The sequence below is a fragment of the Hypanus sabinus genome, chromosome X2 (assembly GCF_030144855.1).
Source record: "Hypanus sabinus isolate sHypSab1 chromosome X2, sHypSab1.hap1, whole genome shotgun sequence".
Taxonomy (NCBI): Eukaryota; Metazoa; Chordata; class Chondrichthyes; order Myliobatiformes; family Dasyatidae; genus Hypanus; species Hypanus sabinus.
In genome coordinates this window covers 13,335,192-13,359,127 of record NC_082739.1, presented here as the reverse complement: position 1 = coordinate 13,359,127, position 23,936 = coordinate 13,335,192, and the positions used below count along the sequence as shown (strand labels likewise).

At 41.2% G+C, this 23,936-nt stretch overlaps 1 protein-coding gene across 5 annotated transcripts in view; it reads left to right on the top strand.

Moving 5' to 3' along the window:
* The first annotated feature begins 13 nt into the window (after positions 1 to 13).
* mfrp (membrane frizzled-related protein) overlaps positions 14 to 23,936 on the top strand; it is a 41,584-nt gene continuing 17,661 nt past the window's right edge. The window contains exons 1-7 of one of the 5 annotated variants that reach the window (XM_059956984.1): positions 14 to 57; positions 5,682 to 5,831; positions 6,601 to 6,703; positions 8,304 to 8,429; positions 9,191 to 9,373; positions 10,334 to 10,562; positions 13,239 to 13,369. In XM_059956984.1, the coding sequence (XP_059812967.1) occupies positions 5,769 to 5,831; positions 6,601 to 6,703; positions 8,304 to 8,429; positions 9,191 to 9,373; positions 10,334 to 10,562; positions 13,239 to 13,369 (835 nt within the window). In that variant the 5' untranslated portion in view covers positions 14 to 57; positions 5,682 to 5,768. Of the gene's footprint in view, positions 58 to 2,164; positions 2,749 to 5,681; positions 5,832 to 6,600; positions 6,704 to 6,745; positions 8,661 to 9,190; positions 9,374 to 10,333; positions 10,563 to 13,238; positions 13,370 to 23,936 lie in introns of those variants that run through there. The other 4 variants (XM_059956985.1, XM_059956986.1, XM_059956988.1 and 1 more) reach the window with 4 other exon arrangements.

Below are 23,936 nucleotides of genomic sequence, written 5' to 3'. Positions count from 1 at the left end.
GCCGTGTGCTACTGCCACAGTTCCCTCACTAGCTGTAGAAGTGACGTTCTGGAGCTGGTAAGTCAGTGTTCATACTCATTCCTAAAAGCCATGCAAAGATGAAGGTGAGGTATCACCTTTTAAACTTTCCAGGAGTTCAGGGGTTACTGAGTTTGTAACTGGAGGATTTAGACCTAGTCAAGATGAAGGACTGATGAAATATACTTTCAGGTCATTTTTATGGGAATTTGTGAGGAGGGCTGCTCTCGTACTCCTGCCCTTGTCTTTTTTGATGGTGGACTCGTGCTGTTACAGCATCTTTGTGGCTGCCATGCATTATGTGCTTCAGGGATGGATATTTAGAGGAGGGAAAGAGGTATTATTCATGTTGACTCCTTTGCCCTGGATAGTGCCAAACTTGTGTTTGTGGAGTGACATACATCGAAGGCAGCTGGAGAATATTTTATCATTCTCTTGAATTAAGTGTTGCAGATCATAGAACATAGAAATCTACAGCACATTACAGGTCCTTTGGCCCACAATGTTGTGCCAACCATGTAACCTACTCTAGAGACTGCCTAGAATTCTCCTACCGCAGAGCCCTCCACTTTTCTAAGTTCTGTGTACCTAAGTGTCTCTTAAAAGACCCTACCATATCCGCCTCTGCTAAAGAAACCTACCTCTGACCCTTGTACCTACTTCCAAGCACCTTAAAACTATGCCCCTCATGTTAGCCATTGGTGGAAAAGCTTGAGCCACTTGTCATAGGATAGCTAAATTTTGCCTTCCTTGTGTTAAAACCATAAGATATAGGAGAAGAGTTATGCCATTTGGCCAATCAAGCTGATTTATTATCCCCCTCAACCCCATTCTCCTGCCTTCTCCCCATAACCTTTGATACCCTTACTAATCAAGAACCTATCAACCTCCATTTTAAATATATCCAATGACTTCCCAGTCCTCTAGATATTTGTTAAACTAGAGTATTAATTGCTGCTGCAATTAAGTTTCTGGTTAATACTAATCATCTAGGCTATTGATTGTGAGGGAGCTAACAATGAAATAGTGAAGAACAGGTGGCTAGACTCTGTCATTATCTAGCACTTGATACAAACATCATATGCTATTTGTTAGTTATTATTTAGGTCTTGTAGCTTGCAAGGTGGGCTGCTTCATTTTCTGAAGAGTTAGAAAGGGAAATGAATGTCACATATTCCCCAATAAATACCCTGAATTCTGACCTTGTGATAGGTCATTAGAAAAACTGCTGAATGAGACTATCCTGATGTACTAACGACTAGGGTGACTGATCTTCATCAACCACATTTATGCCTGCTATGACTAGCCAGTGGAGAGTTTTATCCCTAAATTCCATTCACTTCCGTTTTACTGGGGCATCACAAGAGACTGCAGGTGCTAGAATCTGGGTCACCAAATAGTCTGGAGGAATTCAGCAGAGTGAGCAAGTAACATCTATGTGGGGGGAAGGAATTGTCAATATTTTGAGTTGGGGTGGAAAAATGACACAAAGTTAAACATAAGTTGACATCAACATAATATTGAAGAGAGGTTCAGTAGTGTCAAATTATATTTACATACAGAAATATTTTATTGATATTAATTTATTGGGCTATTTTGTGACCTAATAATTCATTATTTAAGCAAAAACTTTTCAACTGGTTCCAATTTAACATCTGATTTATAAATAACAATGGCATAGCTCAGGGAAAAGAATGTGCATGTGAATGGATTTAACAATGAATAATCCTGATTATTTAGACCACATAGGAAATCTTTATGAACTAATTGGGTGCTTTGGTTTCCAGGTGAGAGTATAAATAATCACAACAGAGGTACAGACTCACTCACAGATGATGTTTAAATGTCAAAAGTAGAACTTCAGTTAAGAAAAGAAATTGAATATTTAACCATCTTTTTAAAAAGAGGGAAGCATGTATCAGGTGTGGGTAATTGCTATCAAATTAGTCTCCTACGATGATTGTAGATACAGGGGTAAACTTAAGGAAAAACATTAGGAGGTTAATAAGGGGATATAAAATGTCCTTGGCAATCAGGATTAAGGTGAATCCCAAAACCTTTTACAGTATATTAGAAGTAAGAGGATAGGTAGGAAGAGTAAGTACCCCCAGGGAACAAATATTAAATAGATAGATAGATACTTTATTCATCCCCAAGGGGAAATTCAACATTTTTCCAGTGTCCCATACACTTATTGTAGCAAAACTAATTACATACAGTATTTAACTCAGTATAAATGTGATATGCATCTAAAATCACCCTCCCAAAAAGCATTAATAAATAGCTTTTAAAAAGTTCTTAAATAGTTTACTAAAGTGCATTGAGTGGTAACTTAAGCTCAGTCCTAACCCCGGCACTTTAACACGTCTTGCCCCTGGTGGTTGAATTGTAGAGCCGAATGGCATTGGGGAGTAATGATCTCTTCATCCTGTCTGAGGAGCATTGCATTGACAGCAAACTGCCGCTGAAGCTGCTTCTCCGTCTCTGGATGGTGCTGTGCAGAGGATGTTCAGGGTTTTCCATGATCGACCGTAGCCTACTCAGCGCCCTCCGCTCTGCCACCGATGTCATACTCTCCAGTTCTGTGCCCACGACAGAGCCCGCCTTCCTTACCAGCTTATTAAGACGTGAGGCGTCCCTCTTCTTAATGCTGCCTCCCCAGCACGCCACCACAAAGAAGAGGGCGCTCTCCACAACTGACATCTTCAGCATCTCACTACAAACATTGATGTATGTAATACATAAATAATACATAAATGTATGTATGTATGGAGCCAAGTGGTAATGAGTGGGGTCCTAAATGAATACTAAGGGAGAGGGATACACTGATATTCTGGAACATGTATCAGGAAGGAAGAAATATTCAACTTTATCAGCACATGAAGTTGGATAAATTCCCAGGGCCTGTGGGAATTTATACCAGGATCCATTGGGAGTTCGGGAGGAGATTGCTGGGACATTAACTGAGAAATTTTGCATCTTCATTTGTCTCTGGTTGTGACTGGAGGATAACAACAGAAATAAGCTAGGAAATTGCGGGCCAGTGAACTTTACACTAGTAGTAAGGAAGTTATGGGGAAATTTTCTAAAGAACAGGATTTATGATCACTTGGAAAGACAAGGTCTGATTAGGAGGAGATAGCATTGTTTTGTGCAAACGAAATCTTACACAAATCTTATTAAAAGTTTTTAAGGAGGTAAGCAAGAAAACTGATAAAGGCAGGGTGGTGGATATAGTTGTACGTGGACTTTAACAAGGCTTTTACAAAGGTTCTGTATGTTAGGCTGATCCAGAAAGCAAAAGCATGAGATCCGAGGTGTGCTGATAAACTGGATCCAAAATTGATTTGGTGATAGGAGGCAGAGGCACTTTATAACTGAAAGTGATGTACTGCAGGGAATGGTCCTGGGACCTTTGTCACTTGTCTGTCATATCGGATGATGACAGGAAACCTATGTGGGAGAGTTTTAAAGTGGAAAAGCCATTGCACTGGGGCAGTTCCACTCTCTCGACCTTGGACATTCAGGTCTAATGGTATGAGTAGTCATCACAACTGACGTCTTCCTTGATTGCAGTGAATGGCCATGACTTCTGTGCCCTTCACTCTTCACAAAGTGTTGCAGAACCACTTTCCTGGCCATTGGATCTCACGGTCGACCTCGTACACCCTGTCTGCTGGAGCTGACTTTGCATGCTATGAAAGGCATGTCCCTATCTCACTGGGGTATATATATAGGAATGACTTGGATGAGAATGTAAGTGGTCTGATTAGTAATTTGCTGATGATATGAACATTGGTGCAGTTGTAGATTGTGAATAAAACTTCTAAAGGTGTCTGTCGGGAAGAATGAAATTTAATCCAGACAAGTGGGAAGTACTGTAATGCATTTTGTGATGTCAAAGACAGGGCATGTATAGTAAATTGCAGGGACCTAATGAGTGTTGAGGGAGAGACATTGGGTGCAGGTTCATGGTTCCATGAATGATAGTAACACAAGTGGATAGGAAAATTAAAGCAGCAGGTGGTACACATGCCTTCAAAGGCTGAGGCATTGAAGATGAGTTGAGTTCCTCCAGCAGATTGTTTGATGCAATGGATAAACTGGATTAGTTTTCACCAGAGTGCAGGAGGCTGAGGGGTGGCCCTATAGAGGCTTATATGATTGAGGGACATGGATAAGGTGGATCCTCAGACTTTTTTTTCCTAGGGTAGTGGAGTTTAAAACTATAGTAGACTTAAGGGGAGAGAAGAAAAATTTAAATGAAATATGAGTGGCAGAGGGCATAGAAGTCAAATCTAACACTGGTCCCTTGTCACCTCCACATAGAAACTACACATTCCTCCTCCTTCACCCTCCTTCTCCATCCTTGCTTTCAGGTGGCCCACACCTGATATATATGGAGAATGAGGACCGGCCCCCAGGGAAGACGTGACCCTAAGTTGGATAGTTGGGGGCAAAGGACGTGACATCCGCTTGCAACACTGACTATCCCAATCGCTTTACCCGGCTGGTGGTTGCTAGGACCAGATTCCAGATTGTAGCAACAGCGGTCAATGGATTTATCGCCCTCAGATGTGTGTTACTGGGTTCTTGCTAATGAGCCACAGATTAATTAGCCTTTGTCATATTAAATTGGGAGTTCAATCAGTGAGAGTGATGGGGAAAGGATTTTTGTCCCTATTTCAATTCTACATAACCAGGAGGAATGAGAGAGAATGAATTGTTTTCTCACAATGCATTCTTGATCGTATTGTCTCATACTGATTTTTGTTGAGTTCACTCACAGCAGAATTTGTTTCCCTCAAATATGTCAGTATGATTCGCTATCAGGCTGGTTCTCATTCATATTTGATTCCCTCTCATATTGTCCAACAATTCTAATATTTCTAATGCTCATCAATTCTAATCATTCCTCGGTTTGCTTCACCTTTGATTTGGTTTCCCGTCTGGCTCTCCTGTCAAGTTATCAATCCATTTCTCTCCCTAATTCCCTTCTAATCACGCCCTGTTAACTCTAATAAACTAGACTCAGATTAAAAGAAAACTCAACGCTATTCTGAAAGGAGGAAAAATGAATCTCGAGGTATTTAGCTGCAGTGTGACATGTGACTGGAATAAGGATAAAGAGAGACTACTGCTCAGTTTTAGAGTTCATTGCTCAGAAATACCCGGCATACACACACAGTGTGGGAACCTTTTTTAAACGTGGCCCAAAATCTTGTATTTTGTTCATCACTCAACTTGTTGAATGTATGGTGAAGTGAACACGAGGACAGCTGATCCAGGATTTAATATTTTTGAAAATTGTAAGTACACTAAAAATTGACTTGAATAGAAAGGGGGATACATAGAGTGGCAGAGGCAGGGGTGAAATGATAGGAAGATAGAAATAGACGAAGGGACAAAGATTAAATGATGTAAACACAGAGAGGGTACAACAGGGACAGGAGGGGGTAAATATAGAAATAGATACACAATTGGAGTGAGATATGGAAATGTAATACTGGATGATACACAGAGAATTGTGCCTGGGAAAGGTAGAATGCCAGAAAAAAAAGGAAAAGATAAGGGAAAAGAGACACTTTGTTCATATGTCATTGCAAAGGGGTAGATTATACAATCTTGAGACTAAGCACAAATCAAAATGCCTTTTTCTTCAGATCTGCTGATGTCCTTCAGGACCAACGTGTTTCAGGAAATTGCATTAGTTTCTGATTGTTATTGCTAATTTGTCGACTTCCACAAACATGTGGGAAAGAACGGAGTTCACAGAAATCACCTTGGAAGACCCCAGGAGAGAAGACAGTAAGGTGAGAACAAAGATTTGAGTTCAAACTGATAATCTCAGTTGTTTAAATTGGGTAATCCCATCTATAAACTAATTTATTAAAATCTCAATATTTTGGGTCCCTTGGATTCAGCCTTTGTGAAATAGGGTTCCCTAGTGTTCTCCACCCCTCCCCCCATCTCTCAAGGTGATTCCACTAGCATCATGAGCAAATGCAGCTAATATCAATGGCCACCCTTTTATGTGTTCACCCAAAGAATATAGACCATTCCATATTGGAAATTCATTGTAGCTGAGCTCATTTCTGATCTCTTGTTAGTATTTATATAGCTTACTGGCCAAATTTAAAAACAGCAGCCTGGCCGATTCTTCCTTCCATAGGAGAGGTTTAGGGATAGGGGTTTCCAACCTGAGGTCCACAGACCCTTCATTTAATGGCAGGTGTCCATGGCATAACAATGGTTTGGAACCCCTGGTTTTAAGATGGATATTGGCCAAATGTAGGCAAACTTAGATGAGAATCTTGGTCGGTGTGGATCAGTTAGGCTGAACAGCCTCTTTCCGTGTTGTATGACTCTATAATTCTGGAACCCAGCAGATTTGAGGCCAATTGTAGAACCCCTGCTCACAACTATAATGCATGTCCATAAACACTTAGTATTGCTGTTTGCAAGTCTCTTTAAAAGCATTACAACCATCAAACCTAATTGATACCATGGAATAGGTAAAAACTAAAATAGAGCAAAACGGCAAAAGATGGGAAAATAAGCTTGTGATTCGTTTGTTTTCAGACTGATTTCATTAACCCAGCCTACCAGCCCGACTGTGGAAATGAAGATCAGGGGGATTACGGAACTGGAAAGTACCTGAAAACTAACCTGCAGAATGGATCGGGTGAGAGCAGTTCAGTCACCTCTGTTCAGTTCTGGTTTGACCAGCATTGATTCTGTGTTTCCCCACAATGGAGTGTATGGTGAGGGGAACGAGAATGCCAAGGAGAGAGAGAATGTCAGATGAGTTTGGGGAGGAAGGGAAAGGTGTTGGTCAAAGGTAGAGTCATGGGGTGCAGATAAGACGGTTATTGTATGGGCATTGAGAGTCCCATGATATAACTGAGGGGAAGGGGAGAGCAATGCAGAAGGACAGAGAAGGAATCAGGGCTACTTTGTATGGAGGAGTGGGTGGTGAAAATAGGAATTGACCAGTGGGCTGTGGGTGTTGACAGATCTGCATTCTACCCTTGTTTCCATGTTGCTCAGTGAGAGAGAGAATCATCTTGAGGGCCATAGCCAGACCTATGTTTATGTCAACAGAGGCCGAGCAAGAAACGTTGATTAATGGTTGAATTGTTCAGGGTTAGGCCATGGAAAGAGCATGCTGAAGTAAGACCTACTCTGGGGAAAAGATTATAATTTCAACACACCTTTATAAATGCAGCTATTGTGTCTTGGTTGTTATAGCAACAGGGAGAGTTTGAATGAGGAAATTCTGAACCTGTGAACCCCAGGTTCTGAAGGAAATATGGAATCTGGCCTGGAATCCTACAACTGATGCAACTGATGAAAAAAATCAAAATATTAATACCTTATACAAATATTAATCCTAACTACAAGTATTAATATTTAATTTAATAGGAAGTGAAATTCACAGGTCCAGGTTCTAGTTAAAGTCTATTCAGTGGAATAGAAATGACCTAATAAAGAGGAAGTTATGAATGGTAGGAACAGGAATAAATAAACCCACAGATACATGACTTCACTGAGCAAGTTGTCAATCTAGGAACAGACTTTCAAAGGAGTTATGGAAGTATTCATCCAATGATGATTATGCAAATTCTCTCAATTCTTTTGGGACATAGTAATTGAGTGAACTGAGTTGAGACGTGTGTAGATCTAATGTTGAGTTTATTTGCGTAGCCTCTTTAACATAATGAAATAAAATTTGACACTGAGCCACATAAATAGGTATTATTGTGGATGTCCAAGAACTTGGTTAAAGGAACATAAGCAGAAAGAGAAGTTGAGAGAAACAGAATTTGAGGGAGGGAATTTCAGAACTTAGTATCTTAGTAACTGAAGCCATTCCAAATATTTTGATTCCATTGTCTTATTTTCTCACCACATATCTGAATGTGTACATTAATTGATAGATTAATGCTATGTTTAGTCAATAACTCCACTATTGTTGCATCAAGTAGCAACCAGGGCACTAGAAAGTGAACGATGGACTTTGCCCTTTTGATTTAAAATAATTTGCGTTTCAGAAAGGATCTAACACTGGCAGCCACTGCTCAATAACCTTAACAAATGAAAGTTGTTCCAATGCACCTCATTTCTTCAGTGATTGCTCCCTAATTTGTGGAAGAATCTCAAACAAGGATACATTTACAAGTGGAAATACCATTGCACTTGCTCAACTTTGTCAGAAATTGGGAGAGGCAAAATATAAAACCAAGTTACAAGAGTTTTTTTTCTGAATTTGTTTGTTATTCCAGTACATGGTTCCTGGGAAACACTCGGAAGAGCTGGTGTGTGCCCAGGTCCGATGTGGCTCTTAGTTATAGTTTTGGCTGTAATTCTGACCGTGACTATTGGAGGGAGTTTGATCATCTTCACTGTCCGTAAGTATTTGAATCTATCTGAGCAGATGGCAGCAGTGAGGGCTTTAACCTGGGCTGCACCACAGGAAGTGATCACCCATAGATGGTTTCAGTGCATGCTGGAGAAGATTGCCAAGATGTATTTGTATCAGATGTAAATCACCATTGGGGGATAAAGGGAGCAACTAAACCCTTCTGATTGTCCCATGCAAACACTGAGTGCATCATCACTTATCAATTACTCTGTTGAAGGTGAGTGAATAATCTAATTGTTCTACATGACAACTTTAATGCTCACCCCGCCTACATATTAAATTATATTTCTACAAAACTTCCTTAAAATTTCACAAATCTCACCACGTATGCTGGTGATATCAAACCTGATTTATTGACATGGAGTCTTCCACAGCCATCTGACAGAAAAGATCGGCCACAGTTCCAACAATGTAGCACTCCTTGAATATTGTACAGGATGTGCAGCCTGATTTTTGTGCTGTTGTCCCAGAACTGGGATTTGGATTTGCGATTGTCCATCTCAGAGCTGGGAATGCAACTTTTTACCCTAGCTCATGAGAGACTTAATGACAATTTCCTTTCCCTCTAGTTAGCCCATCGATTCCTCAGTCTGAGGTTGGGACTGAACTCAAGGGCAATGTAACCTTTTCCAACTATAGTCCATCTTGGTATAGTACAATGTTCCACCTAACCATGGATGAAGTGCCTATCACAAAACTCATTAGATTTGAACTTTTTCAACACTATCCAATCTCTCCTTTCTGTAGAACTGGTTATTCAGAAGTCAACAACCAATCACTCTGGGGAACTGACTGATGTGCCCAACCATATTAACAAGACTTCAACCAGTCTCTTTACAGCTTCTGCCTCTGCCACTGCTTCCAGCTCTGAGAACACAGTCCAGCTTACTCCTAGTGTTTCAGCATCCCAGACCTCAGTGTCATCACCACGTGAGTGTTGCCTTTGAACCTATTCAGTGTAACCTCACAACAATCTGCTGCTGAAGCTCAGCAGATCAAGCAGATGCTGTTTCTCCAGCAGAGTGCTTGTTGCTCCATATTCCAGTTCCTGCAGTCTCTTGCTCACTCAGTTGCTTCCATTCAGTTTAGTCTCACAGATAGCTTAATTCTATTCTTCTGCTTATTCCATTTAATTTTTAGTTTCCACTATCCCATCCCATTCTCCAATGAGTCCATAGCTTTTAATACTCCAGTCAGTCCAACCAATAGTAATCTACCTTAAGCATTTATTCCAGTCTCCTCTCAAGGCACTTGTAGACCAGTGCTACCCTCACTAATGACAATTTCTGCAATGCCAATCTTTCTGAGCTCACCTTTAAATCTGTAATCTCTTGTTGCTATCGCATTGGCTAATTAAATCAATCCAGATGTTGCAAGGATGCTTCTGAACTTTCTCAACCCAAATGAATAAATGCAAACCTTGAGTCTCTTCTGAGGGCTGCAGATCCCACGTCCCACACATTTTACTCTCTACATCCTTCATATAATTAGCTTAACTTTAAATATTCTGAAGATTTCCTCTTTGTCTTTGAATTTTTTATTGTCTTGTGACAATCAAAACACAATTGTATTTCCTATAAGCTTATTGAGTTATTGACCCTCAAAAGTGGCCTGTTAAATGGGTCACCCTCTATTCTCCCATTATACTTGTAATCTTAATATTTCAAGCTTTTTCCTTCACATTTTATGTCTGTGTTTCTGCCAGCTATTTGTCATTCTTGCTCATTTACCTTCACCCTGCTTAAAACTTTCCAACAGCTCAATTTCAACAGGCCTCAGTTCCTAATTATGTTCATGTATGATTAATGAGCTCAGAATGGAGCTTATGGTCTAATGAAGGCAGAGCACTTTCTGCACCATTTAACTGACTCTTGTGATCTCTGATTACAGTGTGTGGTGGGATCCTTCGAAACACTGAGGGCTCATTTTCCACCCCTCGCTACCCAGCACAATACCCTGCAAACTTGGTGTGCGTTTGGTGGATCTTGGTGGAACCAGGGTACGTGATCCAATTTAAAGTTGACTCCTTAAACATCGAGGGACGGTCACCTTGTCATTTTGACAGCCTGGATCTTCATGAAGAAGAGGAAAATGGATTTCACATGCACCAGATAGCAAGGTCAGTCTATGGTCCATTGATCTATCCCTCCCTCCCAAACCCTTGGAAACTATTTTCCCCTTTACCCAGTTTTGGCAAAGAGATTAATCTGTTTTTTTTCTTCTCAATTAAGATAACAGTAGTTTATTGTCATATACATGAGTCTGCAATGAAAGTCCTTGCTCAAACAGTGTACATGGTAACAATAAATACATTAAAAAAATACAGAGACAAATGCAAAACAAATCCCAAAATGGTGTTAAGCTTGGTATTACAAGCTGAAATATTGCAAAAAAAAACATACGTGCCTGCTCTGCTCAGTGTTTCCAGCTTTTTCTGTTTGTATTATCATATAAACAATGTCATGTTTCAGTTTCAGACTGTGATTATAAAATTAAACTTGCAGTTGGTGTGACTTTTAGCTGGGTTGTGCAGGAATCTCTCAGGACTGGGCTGACAGCTAATGTTAGAACTAACTAGAAAGGAGAGTAAAATTGGGCAGGGTGTTAAAACTTGCTTTGCTCTTGATCTGGTCAGTTCTCTGCTGGGCCAGTTTGGTTAAATGTTAAACATTTATCCCCTCGTAAACGACATTTATAACATTCTCCTAGTTCTGGCTAGCTGTAATTTGCTTGGATTTTAAAGGATTAAGGGCAAGCAGATGTAAAGTCTAGTCAGAGATTTATTTTTCCTTCCCCCTCTGGGACCTCTCTTTTCTCTCGTACACTCGTGCACGATTTGACCTGCTCACGTGCATCTGCAGGCAATAACTGAGGAGCACAGTTATTTACTTACAATTCTCTAAGCCCTTCCACCTCACTCTGGCAAGAGTTTTCAAAGTTCAAAGTAAATTTATTATCAAAGTATGTATATGTCATCATATACAACCATGAGAATCATTTTCTTGTGGGCATACTTAATATAATCCAATAACCATAATAGAATCGAAGAAAGACCACACCAACAGGATGAACAAACAACCAACGTGCAACGAATACACACTGCAAATACAAAAGAAAGATAAAAAGAAATAATAAATAAATAATCAATAAATATCGAGAATATGAGATGAAGAGTCCTTGAAAGTGAGTCCATTGGTTGTGGGAACAGTTCAGTGATGGGGCAAGTGAAGATGAGTAAAGATATCCCATTTGGTTCGAGCCTGATGGTTGAGGGGTAATAACTGTTCCTGAACCTATTGTTCAGAATCCTGAGGCTCCTGTACATTCTTCCTGATGGCAGCAGAGAGAGGAGAGCATGTCCTGGGTGGTGCATGTCCCTGATGATAAGTGCCACTCTCCTGTGACAACGCTGTGTGTAGATGTGCTCAGTGGTGGGGTGGGCTTTACCCATGATGGACTAGGTCATGTCCACTACTTTTTGTAGGATTTTCCATTCAAGGGCATTGGTGTTTCCATACCAGGCTGAGATGCATCTAGTCAATATACTCTCCGCTACGCATCTATAAAAGTTTGTGAAAGTTTTAAATGTCATGTCGAATCTTCACAAACTTCTAAGGAAGTAGGGATGTTGCTGTGCTTTCTTCGTAATTTTACTTCAGTGCTTTGTCCACGACAGGTCCTCTGAAATTATAATGCTGAGGAATTCCAAGTTGCTGACCCTCTTCACCTTGGTCCTCCAATGAGGGCTGGCTCATGGACCTCTGGTTTCCTCCTCCTGAAGTCAATAATCAGCTCCTTGGTCTTGCTGACATTGAGTAAGAGTTTGTTGTTGTGGCACCACTCAGCCAGACTTTCAGTTTCCCACCTTTATGCTGATTCATCACCACTTGATTTGCCCTAAGACAGTGCCCTAAGATCAGCAAACTTGAATATGGCTTTGGAGCTGGGCTTAGCCACAGAGTCATAAGAGCACAGGGCTAAGCACACAGCCCTGTGGTGATGGAAGTTGTGGAGGAGATGTTGTTGCCAATCCAAACTGACTGGAGTCTGCAAGTGAGGAAATCGAGGATTCAGTTGCACAAGGAGGTATAGAGCCCAAGGTCTTGAAGCTTGTTAATTAGTTTTGAAGGAACGATGGTATTGAATGCCAAGCTGTAGTTGATAAAGAGCATCCTGATGTATGTGTCTTTGCTGCCCAGATGTTACAGGGTTGAGTGAAGAGCCAATTAAACAACATCTGCTGTGGATCTGTTGTGACAGTCAGCAAATTGGAGGTGATCCAAGTTGCTTCTCAGGCAGGAGTTGATAAGCTTCATCACCATCGTCTCAAAACGCTTCAGATGTTGATTGATGCTGATGAATATCAGTCCCTTAATCTCTCCAACGTCCAGAAACAACTGCTGGTTCTGTGAGCTATTGGATCACTGTGCAGTTCCCTTATTCTTGCATATGCATTTTTTTTAACAGAACAGTTTTGTGTAAGAAGTCTGCTGTCTGGTGAAATACTGAGTGGAGTTAATCCTTTAATCCAGAGAACCAGGTTAGGATAATGATCAGACTGTGAGTAATCAAATGCCATTGGGGATAAGAGCAGGCCTTTCACTTTAACTGGCGAGTGGAGCAGTGAGCAACGTTGTTTATAAGGTGACATTCTTCTCTGCAGTGTATAAATCAGCAAGAGGCCAGGAACGGTTGCTCCATCGTACTGATTGGAATCAGATCTCAGGACATAACCAGCCGTTTAACATTCGGGTTGTTTGGAGTCGGTATGTAATGTGCCTTTCCCTCTCAACAGGTTATGTGGGAATGTGGCGCCTCCTACTGTCAATACCAACACCAGCAGGCTCAAAGTTTCTTTTGTGTCGGACTCGAGCGTTGGGGGAAGGGGCTTTATTGCACGATACCGGATGATTGCATCAAGTGATAGTAAGTGGTATATACTGTCAATTTATCTATCTATCTATCTAGTTCTGCCTTCAATATTCTGCTTCCACTGTTCCTTGTCGAAGAGAGTTCCAAGACCTGCAATACTCCAAGGTCTTGCCTCATCTTTGTCTTAAGCGGATGGTGCTTTACTTTCAAACAGAGTCCCTGAATGCAGATTGCTCCAAAGGAGGAGATCCTTGATGAGATCCTTCCATATCTTGTGTTTCAATAATGTTGTCTTTCACTCTCTGAAACTCCAGTGAACACTGAACAAAAAATAACCTAACTAAATTTTCCTCATAAGAAACCCCCAACTATTCCAGGTATCAGTCTCATAAACCACCTCTGAACTGCTTCCAGCAAGTTTTTACCCTTCCTTAAATAAGGACACAATACAGTACATAATACTCTCCAATCTCACCTTCACTACATATATCTAAAGTATATCATCCCTACTTTTGTATTTAATTGGCTGAACAATTGACAATAATATTTCATTCATCATCCTAATTACTGGCTGTACTTGCATTCTGGCCATTTCAAAAGTATGGATTAGAACACGCATCACCCTCTAGAACCTTTAATGACATACCTAACACAGTTTTAAAAAAATCACTTTTTGCCAGAATAGACAGTTTCACATTTTTCAAGTTGGTAATCTATTTGTCAAATCTGTATAGTTGACTCCTTGTATGGTTTTTTTTGCACTACTTGTTTTAATTTAATGCTTTATATTTTTAGTTCTGTTTTTTATTATGTATTGCATTGTACTGCTGCCGCATCACAAATTTCATGACGTGTGCTGCTGATATTAAGCCTAATTCTGATTCCGATTCTTTTTGGCACACTGCTTCTTGTGTTTAGTCAATCAGAAAATACCAATTTCTGCCTACTTTATGTTTCTGATTAGCCAGCCAATCTTCCATCCTTGCTGATGTGTTCCCTCACAGCATGAACGTTAATTTTCCACCCAATAACTTCTGATGTGGCATCAAATCAAGTGCATTCTATAAATATGGAACGTCCATCCATTCACCCTCATCCACAACATGTGATGGTCTTCAAAGATCTCGGGTAAATTGGCCACTATGTTGGTGGTGTTGATAGTGGGGTGGATAGCCTAAGCTTACAGGGAAGATATTGATGAGTTACTAAAAAGGACAGGACAAAAGCAGATGAAACTCAGTCCTGCTAAGTGTGAATTGATGCACTTTTGGAGGACTGTGAAGAGTAAGCCATACACAATGAATGGTAGGGCCACCGGGGAATATTGAGGAACAGAGAGATCTTGGCATACAAATCTCAGAAGTCCAAAAAGGTGGCGGTACACATAGACATGATTGTGAAGAAGGTGTACAGGATGCTACACTTTATTGTCATAGAATTCAAGAAGAGAAAGGAAATGGTATCACTTTGTAGAGCATTGGTTAGGCCACAGTTGAAGAACTGTAATGTTCTGGTCACCACGTGATGAGAGGATATGATTCCACTGGACAGAGAGCAAAGGAGATTGAGCAGGATGTTGCTTAGGGATGGAGCGTTCCACGTGTGAGGAGAGATTGGGTAGGCTGCTTTATTCTCCATGGAGTGAAGGGTATCTGACTGAGATATCCAAAATTATGAGAGGTATAAGGAGCAGCTGAGTTGCCAAGCATAGATAGCCACAGATCAAATGCAGGTTAATGGGATTAGTGGAAGTGAGTAATTGATCAGAGTGTATGTACTTATATGTGTGTAAAATATATATAATGACAATGATTCCACCTGATTACTTTGCTTAGAGAATCCTGTTTCCTGCCTCCCTACCTTCATGAATGAGATACCAATTTGATCTTCAATCTAATGCTTTCTTCCTGAATGCAGCAAATTTTGAAAAATCAAAAACAATGCATCATTAACCACTTCATTTAACATCCTAAGAGTAAACCCATTCGGACACCAAGACTTGTCAGCTTAGATCTCCAACAGTTTTCTTTGCCACTTTCTCGATTGTAATTTTCCTGAGTTTTATTCTGCCTTTCAATTCCAAATTTACAGTAATATCTAGGAAATTCCTTGATATACAAATATTTAATATAGACATTTTTACATTGGCTCTGAGGTTTGTGTTCCTGACTTACAAAGCAAGGTTTAATACAATTGTGTGCCACTAACTATAGATATGAATACAACACTCATAATGCATTTCAAGTTTCCTTTATAAAATTTGAAATAAACATCATCCATAATGAGGATTGACTACAGTGAAGATTGAATTCATTTACTGCCTGCTTGTTTTCCATTACTATTCCATCCACTATCGGGTAGATGGAGCTTGTCAGCCATCTATGTCCAACTAAGAGAGGGAAAACTGATCTCAAACCTCCGTTGTCTTGCTGCCATACCCACTCATAGGAAAGGCTTCGGGAGTAAACCCTGAGGACAAATCCGGAGCTGGAGTCCCTAAGAAAGTCCGACGTTGCCCTCAACCTCACTCTGACAACTCCAGCGACAACACTGGCACCAAGCTGTATCGGCCCTTACCCTTCCCTTGGACAACAACAGGAGTAAGAACAGGAAGGCAGATTATTATCTGAATGGTGTAGAGTTAGGTGAGGGAGAAATACAAAGAGATCTAGGAGTCCTTGTTCATCGGTCACTGAAGGTGAATGAGCAAGTGCAGCAGGCAGTGAAGAAAGCTAATGGAATGTAGGCCTTTATTACAAAGGGAATTGAGTACAAGAGCAAGGAAATCCTCTTGCATTTGTACAGAGCCCTGGTGAGACCACACCTGGAGTATTGTGTACAGTTTTGGTCTCCAGGACCATTGATGCATTATCACACAGGGTATCGTTGATGTGGGAGATCAGGGCCAGGGACTTGGAGAATTGGGGTAGAGATTGAGGCCTTTATCAGGGGTTTGAGGGAATCTGGTTGGAAGGGTCCAGTCTCTGGGCCTTTGTGAGTGGTGGTAGAAATCATTGGGGCTGGATCTGTACCAGTCTGGAGGGTACCTGAAGGCTGTGTTAAATACAATGAGATTACATTTTGCCTTGCAATATGTAGACCTGTGGGCCTGAGTGTCCCCAACAATGATCATCTCCAGGACAAAATTATCTCCTGCATTGCGCCACAAGGAAACTGCATAGGAGACAATGTGCTTAAAGCACATTTGGCAGAAACGTAAACATTGTATATTCTGGGAAGTACCTGGCTGGATTCCCAGAATGTAATAAACAGCATAAATATTTATCTTTCAATCTGTGGTATGTCCATTTTCAATTGTATTGCACTAAGATATTGTGATCTAATTTTGTTTTTTTTTTTGGTTAAGATCTAGGCACATCACATGGGTTCATGGCAAGGCTTTCATCAATAGACCTCCATCCCTTGCATATGGGAATATGGGATAAGGTGGTGAACAACTACTGGCAACAGCAGCTAGCATGCATGGGTCCTATTGTTCTCACAACCCAAGTAGGTCTGAGCACGTGATCCTGGCAATAATCAGGTTGGCCATCACTCTGCATGTGGCCATCAGTGGTTGGGGAGACACTCAAGAAAACAAGATGTTCATAACTGATACCAACACACTTGTTCCCCCGGTGCCCCCTTTCTTCCACCATTCCTCAACAGGAATTTGCACTTGTGTACTTGTCATTTAAGATCTGCAAGAAATCTCACCCGCCCACGTCCTGACTGAGATTTATATCTCCAAGTGGGGATGGGATGTGACTTTCACTCTGCAGTTATTTTTCTCTCTCTCGCTCTCTCTCTCGCTCTCGCTCTCTCTCTCTCTCTCGCTCTCTCTCTCTCTCTCTCTCTCTCTCTCTCTCTCTCTCTCTCTCTCTCGCTCTCGCTCTCTCTCTCTCTCTCTCTCGCTCTCGCTCTCGCTCTCGCTCTCTCTCGCTCTCTCTCTCTCTCTCTCTCGCTCTCTCTCTCTCTCTCTCTCTCTCGCTCTCGCTCTCTCTCGCTCTCTCTCTCTCTCTCTCTCTCGCTCTCTCTCTCTCTCTCTCTCTCTCGCTCTCGCTCTCTCTCGCTCTCTCTCCACTAGAAGCCCAGCAGGGCCACTACTGATGCATCCATCTTATTCCAGAAGTTTTTGTGGCCTTCACCGGAACAAGTGCAGAAAAAGTCTATCATCCTCAATGCTCCATACAGAGCCCTCCTGCATCTGAATCTCCAACAAGTCACCAAACAGTCTGCCATTCTGACCCAATGTAGCAGAATAGACATTGATTAAGGATTAATGTCATTGCTCACACTTCAGGCATTCTCAGGATTCAGTGTAGAATTCATGTCATAATAGACCAATGGTGGATCCTAACAAAAGTTGCAGATACCTTGTGCATAAAAGAATTCCTGGACTATGCAATGAAATTAGTGCTCTTGAATGTTAGTGTTTCTTGTTCTTGTACACTGCTGTATCCTTAATTTTATGACCTGCTCTGCAACATTAGTTCATCCCAAGGGCTATTAACCATTTCTCCTTTCCTTTCCATTCCCACGGTTTAAAGGGCATCTGAACTGGAATTCTGTAGGAAATTATCTCACCCACATAGCAAGTCTGTGATGAGGGGCGGGGTGGGGCAAAAAAAAAAGCAAGTCTGTGATTAGGTATATTCAAAACCAAAGTTAGATTTTTGGGTATCTAGGGAGTAGGAGGAAAATGGGGACTGGGTGAGGAAGTAGAAAAGGTGCAGGATCAGCTGTGATCTTCCTAAGCAGTGAAGCAGGTTCTAAAGACTAATTCTGTTTCTACTTGTAGGTCTAACTTCACTATGAATAGGTTTATTAAAATATTAAAGCATCACACTCCAAATGGATCTTGCAGTCTCATAAAATATCACACAAGTGGCAAACTGGCCTGATTTTTTTTTTAATACCACTCCATTGGAAGTATCGCAGACAACTTTGCTTGGATCACCCAACGGATCATTTGGGAATTCATTCTGGGACATTGTGGTTTTTATTGATTTTGCCTTCCTCAGTGAACTACTGGAAGGAATAGAGAAGCTGTGAATGTTTTCCTTCTGCAAGATAAAAACATAGGGTATTTAATAGTGATGTTAATTATTACCATGTTGATGGAATAAGCTAGTCTGGTTTGGGCGGTGACTTTGATTTCGGCTGCTTTACTGTCGCCGCAAGAAGTGTAGATAGAGCTGATGGCAGGAAGACTGGTTTCTATGATGTACTGAGAGCTGTGTCCATGGAATGGGCCCAATGGTCTTTTCATGAAATGCTATACCACACTGAATTTGCTAATGTGGGAATGTAAACAAACAAAAATCGATCATCTTTAATTCATTCTTTCTACACAGCCCAACTCCCCTCGATACTGACAACACCCAATCGCAATCACCCCTTCAGAGAGACTGGATTGGCAATTGCTCACTCCCAGGCTTGAGCATCTGTCTACTGGGACCTCATTAGGTTCTGTCGCCGCAGTGAAGTGTTTGGGTTTGCAGCACTGCTGGGAGCAACCTCTGATGTGAAGCGTCCCTTTGTAAGTGCAAAGAGCACATGGTGCGGTCCTATTTATCTTCCGATTGAGTGTTTTAAAAAGGTTAACAGGGCACTGAAGGGAGGGCTCAGCTCTGTAGTTTAACTGGGAATGTTCCCAGTTTTTCAGGAAGTTCCTCTGTTAGTTTTGGTCTAAGCAGTATAGTGATTTTTCTTGTGTGGAATGTTCTGTTTGCTGTGCCAGTGGGTTTGTGGTGACAGCTCCTTGAAAGAGGTATAAACTCGTGCAGAGAAATCTAACCTCAGTGAAGCGGAACTCCTAATTAGTGCTTGCCCTGGAAAAGCTTGATGGCAAAGTGTAACAAGCTTGACTCTCGTGTCTAAGCTGTACAGTCCCCTCGCTCATGTTTGTTGGAACAGTGATGTAGACCAAGCTTCATTCACGGGCCCATGATGGATTGCAGAATCCCTTGTGTTAACGATAGCCAATTGTCTGGTTTGTGGAGCAAACCATGAGTCTAGTGCATCGCTGTAGGAATTTTCTGATCTAGTTACGCCCATGTTGTGACTCATTTATTAGTAAAACCATCGAGGGAGTTAAAGCGCCATTAAATCCTGTGATCAGTGAGCAAAATAATATAAACAGTAAAACTTAAAAAATCTGATAAAGGATTATAGTACCAAGAGAGGTCAGGAAGATGAGCTTTAAAAGACTGGCAACACAAGAGTCTGCTGACACTGGAATCTTGAAGCAATGAACAATCTGTTGGAGGAACTCTGTGTGTCGAACAGCATCTATAGGAGGGAAATTAATTGAACTTTTGGGTTGAGACTCTGAAGCAGATATGAGGTCTTGACCCACAACAATGATAATTCCTTCCAACAACACCCCTGCCCTTGCAATTGCTCTTTGATCTACTGAGTTCCTCCAGCAAGTTGGAAGCTTGAAGTTTGCATGTTCGGATCTGGGAGGAGTAAGGTCTTTTCAGGCTTGAGTGGTACAGGAGACATAATCTGATTTCAGCCAATGAGAATCCAGAGGTAGAGATGTTTCTTGGGTATATTGTTGGCTCATAGGGATTGGAGAAGAGTTTGTGGGTAAAATAATCACTCCTACCCCTAAAAAAAAATTTGTTCCTCTCACCACAGCTGCTGCTTCATGATGAACAAATTGCTCCTCTGCCTATCATTCCCATTTGTTTTTGTGTACCCAACCATTCCCATCACTCCTTGATCACCTCCACTGCTTACTAGTAACCCTCGTGTCCCTTTATCATTTGTGACCCCGTTACTTGTTTAATGAGACCTGGATAGTTGTTTTGAGACAGTCCAGCAGACTCTGTCTTGTTGCTCACTGGATCAGCTTAAAAAAGAAACCTAATAAGATCTGAGGCCAGCATTAAGAGAAATTCTAAACAGGGAATTGACAGGCCTGAATCTTCAGTTGGTTATTATGACACAATGCATTTACAGACGTGGACAGTTTAGCACTTAAAAACAAAGGAAACTTTTCATTTTTTTTTATGATGCTTTTTGTGATCCTTGGTAAGAATCCAAGTATTTTTCATCTATTGAAGCATGTTTTTGAAACGTAAATGCTTTTGGTATAGGAAATGAAGTCGGCAAGAAATAATAATTAAGATGGAGTTGCCTTTGTTTTGATTTCAGTGAGCTTGTGGTAAGTCATTGGGTTAAAATCCTGGTTAAAGTCTTGGTATTTTTTAGCTTTTCCATGTGGTTTTAATAAGCACAGTCTGCACATTCCCACAATGCCTGAGCTTCACAGTTGGGGATAAAGAGCCAGGCTGATTATCAGTTCATCACATATCATCTCTATGCACCAGTAAAAACCAGTCCTGTGATGACTTACAGAGTGATTTTTCAAGAGTTTACACATTTTTGTTAATTTAGGATTGAAATATTTAACAGCACGTTGGAAATCAAATCATTTTGAGTGTCACTAATTAAAGTAGATCGAAAGTGTCTTGGAGATTGTAGGAGGAATGATAAACAGCCGCACAGTCTGAAAGTCCTCAGGAGAACAACACATTGAAATGCTGGTGGGACGCAGCAGGCCAGGCAGCATCTGTAGGGAGAAGTACAGTCAGAACTAGACGAAGGGTCTCGGCCCGAAACATCGACAGCGCTTCTCCCTATAGATGCTACCTGGCCTGCTGCATTCCACCAGCATTTTGTGTGTGTTGTTTGAATTTCCAGCATCTGCAGGTTTCCTTGTGTTTACGTCCTCAGGAGAAATTGCTTTTGTCATAACCCAGACAGATTAACTCATTTTTGTAATTTTAATTGAAGTTGAGGTGGGAGATTTCCAGATTTGCCTTAGAGCTCCCTGGCATTGGGGACTCAGGCTGTACCAAGTCATTGCAAATGGAAAAGTTCCTGGATACTTGGTGATAGTTCTGTGCCAGTGGTGCTCATGCTAGGCACTGTGGACCTTTAGAAACTGGTAGAGATATCTCAGGCAGTCTGCACATGAATTGCATGCAACTTAAGCATATAGTTAGCAACCAGTTGTGAGGAGACAGAGGCTCCTATTTGGGTCACAGTAAAACATAGAACAATATGGGCCCTAGAGCCCATGACGTAGTGCCAACTTGTATAACCTACTCCACCATATAACCCTTCCCTCATACACAGACCATAACACTCTATTTTTCACACTTTTCATAGAAACAGTCCTCCAATCTATGTCGGGTTTCATCAGTGTAGAGGAGGCTGCATTGGGAGTACCGAATACAGTAAATGACCCCAACAGATTCACGGGTCAAGTGCTGCCTCACCTGGAAGGGCTGTTTTGGAGATTCTGAATGGACCCCAGATGATTGGAGGACTACATTGTCGAGCACCTTCACTCCATTCATAAAAAGCAGGGTTTCCTAGTGGCCACCCATTTTAGTCCCAATCCACATTCCCGTTCTGACATGTTGGTTCGTGATCTCCTATACCGTCATGGTGACGCCACTCTCAGCTTAGAGGAGCAATGCCTCACACTCCAATAATGGCATGAACATCAATTTCTCTAACTTCTGGTAATTTTCCTCCTTCCCCTCCCCTCTTCCTCCATTCCACACTCTGGTCCCACCTCTCTTCTCACTTGCCTATCACCTTCCCTTGGTGCCCATTCTCTGATGGTCCACTCTCCTCTCCTATCAGATTCCTTCTTCAGCTCTTTACCTTTTCCACCTATCGCCTCCTAGCTTCTTACTTCATTCTCCCTTGCACTCACCCACTTAGCTTCACCTGTCATCTTCTAGCTTTTGCTCCTTCCCCTCCTCCGCCTTATCTAGGCTTCTATCCCCTTCCTTTCCAGTCCTGATGAAGGGTCTTGGCCCAAAATATCAACTGTTTCTGCATTTCCATGGATGCTGCCTGATCTGCAGAGTTCCTCCAGCATTTTGTGTATGTTGCCCTGGATTTCCAGCATCTGCAGAATACCTTGTGCTTGAGACTACATCCCATTTTGCAATGTGGTGTTTCAATCAAAAGAGTTTGTTATTCACTTCATTAATTTGGGATAGTCATTATGTCCATAGTAAGCAATATTTTTGGGAGAATCTCCAGTCCACCATTCTTGACCTTGACAGTGTGATGATGATCTCCTGGGGAGTAGTCAGTGAGAAGATTACCATGAAACATGTGCATTTTTCTTAGTGTATATAGAGTCAGAAAAGTCTGAAGACTATTATGCTTCCACTGACTGTCCCTCCTGAGAACTGACCATCACCCACCAGTGTTAAGTCATGGCAAACGTTCTGCTAGTTCTGATGAATTATTGCAATCTTTGTAGTTTGGCAGATGTGATTCTGTGGGATAGGTCCTACCACTCTTCAGGAGAAACTTGCTAATTACTGACACGATTTGTGTTCTGAATCTTTTTCTGTGTCTCGTCAGCTAACCCTATCAACATACAGTATTCAATTCCTTTTGCACTTCTCTAGCTTTCTCACAGGTTCTGTGTTTTTTTTTTCACCTTGGCTGCCCCTTGCAGTAGCAAGTTCTAACATCTCCTTGGGACAAAGAAGTTGTCTTGAAGTTCATATTGGATTGGGTAGTGATAGTCATGCAAGGCCCTGTGCAATGAGTTTGAATCTCTGCAGTCTTTCATAAATAGGTTATCATTCTGCTTTGCTACAATGTTACTTTAAATAATACAAAGAGCATAAATGGTCTTTGCATTTCAGATGTAATCTAACCATATTTCTACACTTCAAGTTCTTACTTCCGTCTTTCTAGAAATGGACCCCTGTGGTTTAATTCTTTTTAATGACTAAATATTTTGTTACAGGTGCTACATAGATGTTACATCCATCTATTCCTCTCTTCCATTTACAATTTTTCTCCCAAAAAATGTACTCTTATCTATATAAAAGTTAATTTTGTTAATTATTCTGCTAATGAAAAGTAAGTGGTCCTGAAACCAATCCTTGCAAAATATTATTTCCCACTATTTGCCATTCTTTGTGAGAACCTTTAACCTTTGTTCTTTGTCTTCTATGGTCAACTATCTTTTTATCCTGCTACTTATCCAAAGTCTCCTTATGCTAGTTATGATTCTACTCACCAGAGAACTTTTGAAATCCAAAGTATATTAATCTGGAACTTCTGACCTGTAAAGGAATTACTCGCATTCCTGTTTCTAACATCTGTGCAACCTTTCACCCTGATACCTGGGCTAGTTCCTGTGCTGCTCAGGTGGACTTCTTGTGGAATGCAAATGGACAGCATGAACTTCCACAAGTTTTCTTATAATGCAGGAGGCCATCCAGCCCATTGAGTCTATGCTGCCCCTCAGAACAATCTCTCTGCCACTTAGTTCCCTGTAACTTATCTCTTCCATGTGCCCATTAACACACTTCTGATTTTTTACTCCTGCCTATAGCAGGGATCATTTTTGAAGTTAGCGTGAACAAGCAAACTCCACACAGACAGCACTGTGTGCATCATTAATATGCTCTCAGGTTAAGATGTTTGTCCTCCGAGTCTTTGGACCAGCCAGCTACTGTTAATATCATCTGAAAAGCCTGAAAGCCCGTACCAGCAGACTGAAGGATAGCTTCTATCCCACTGTTATCAGACACTTGAATGGACGTCTTGTACAATAAGA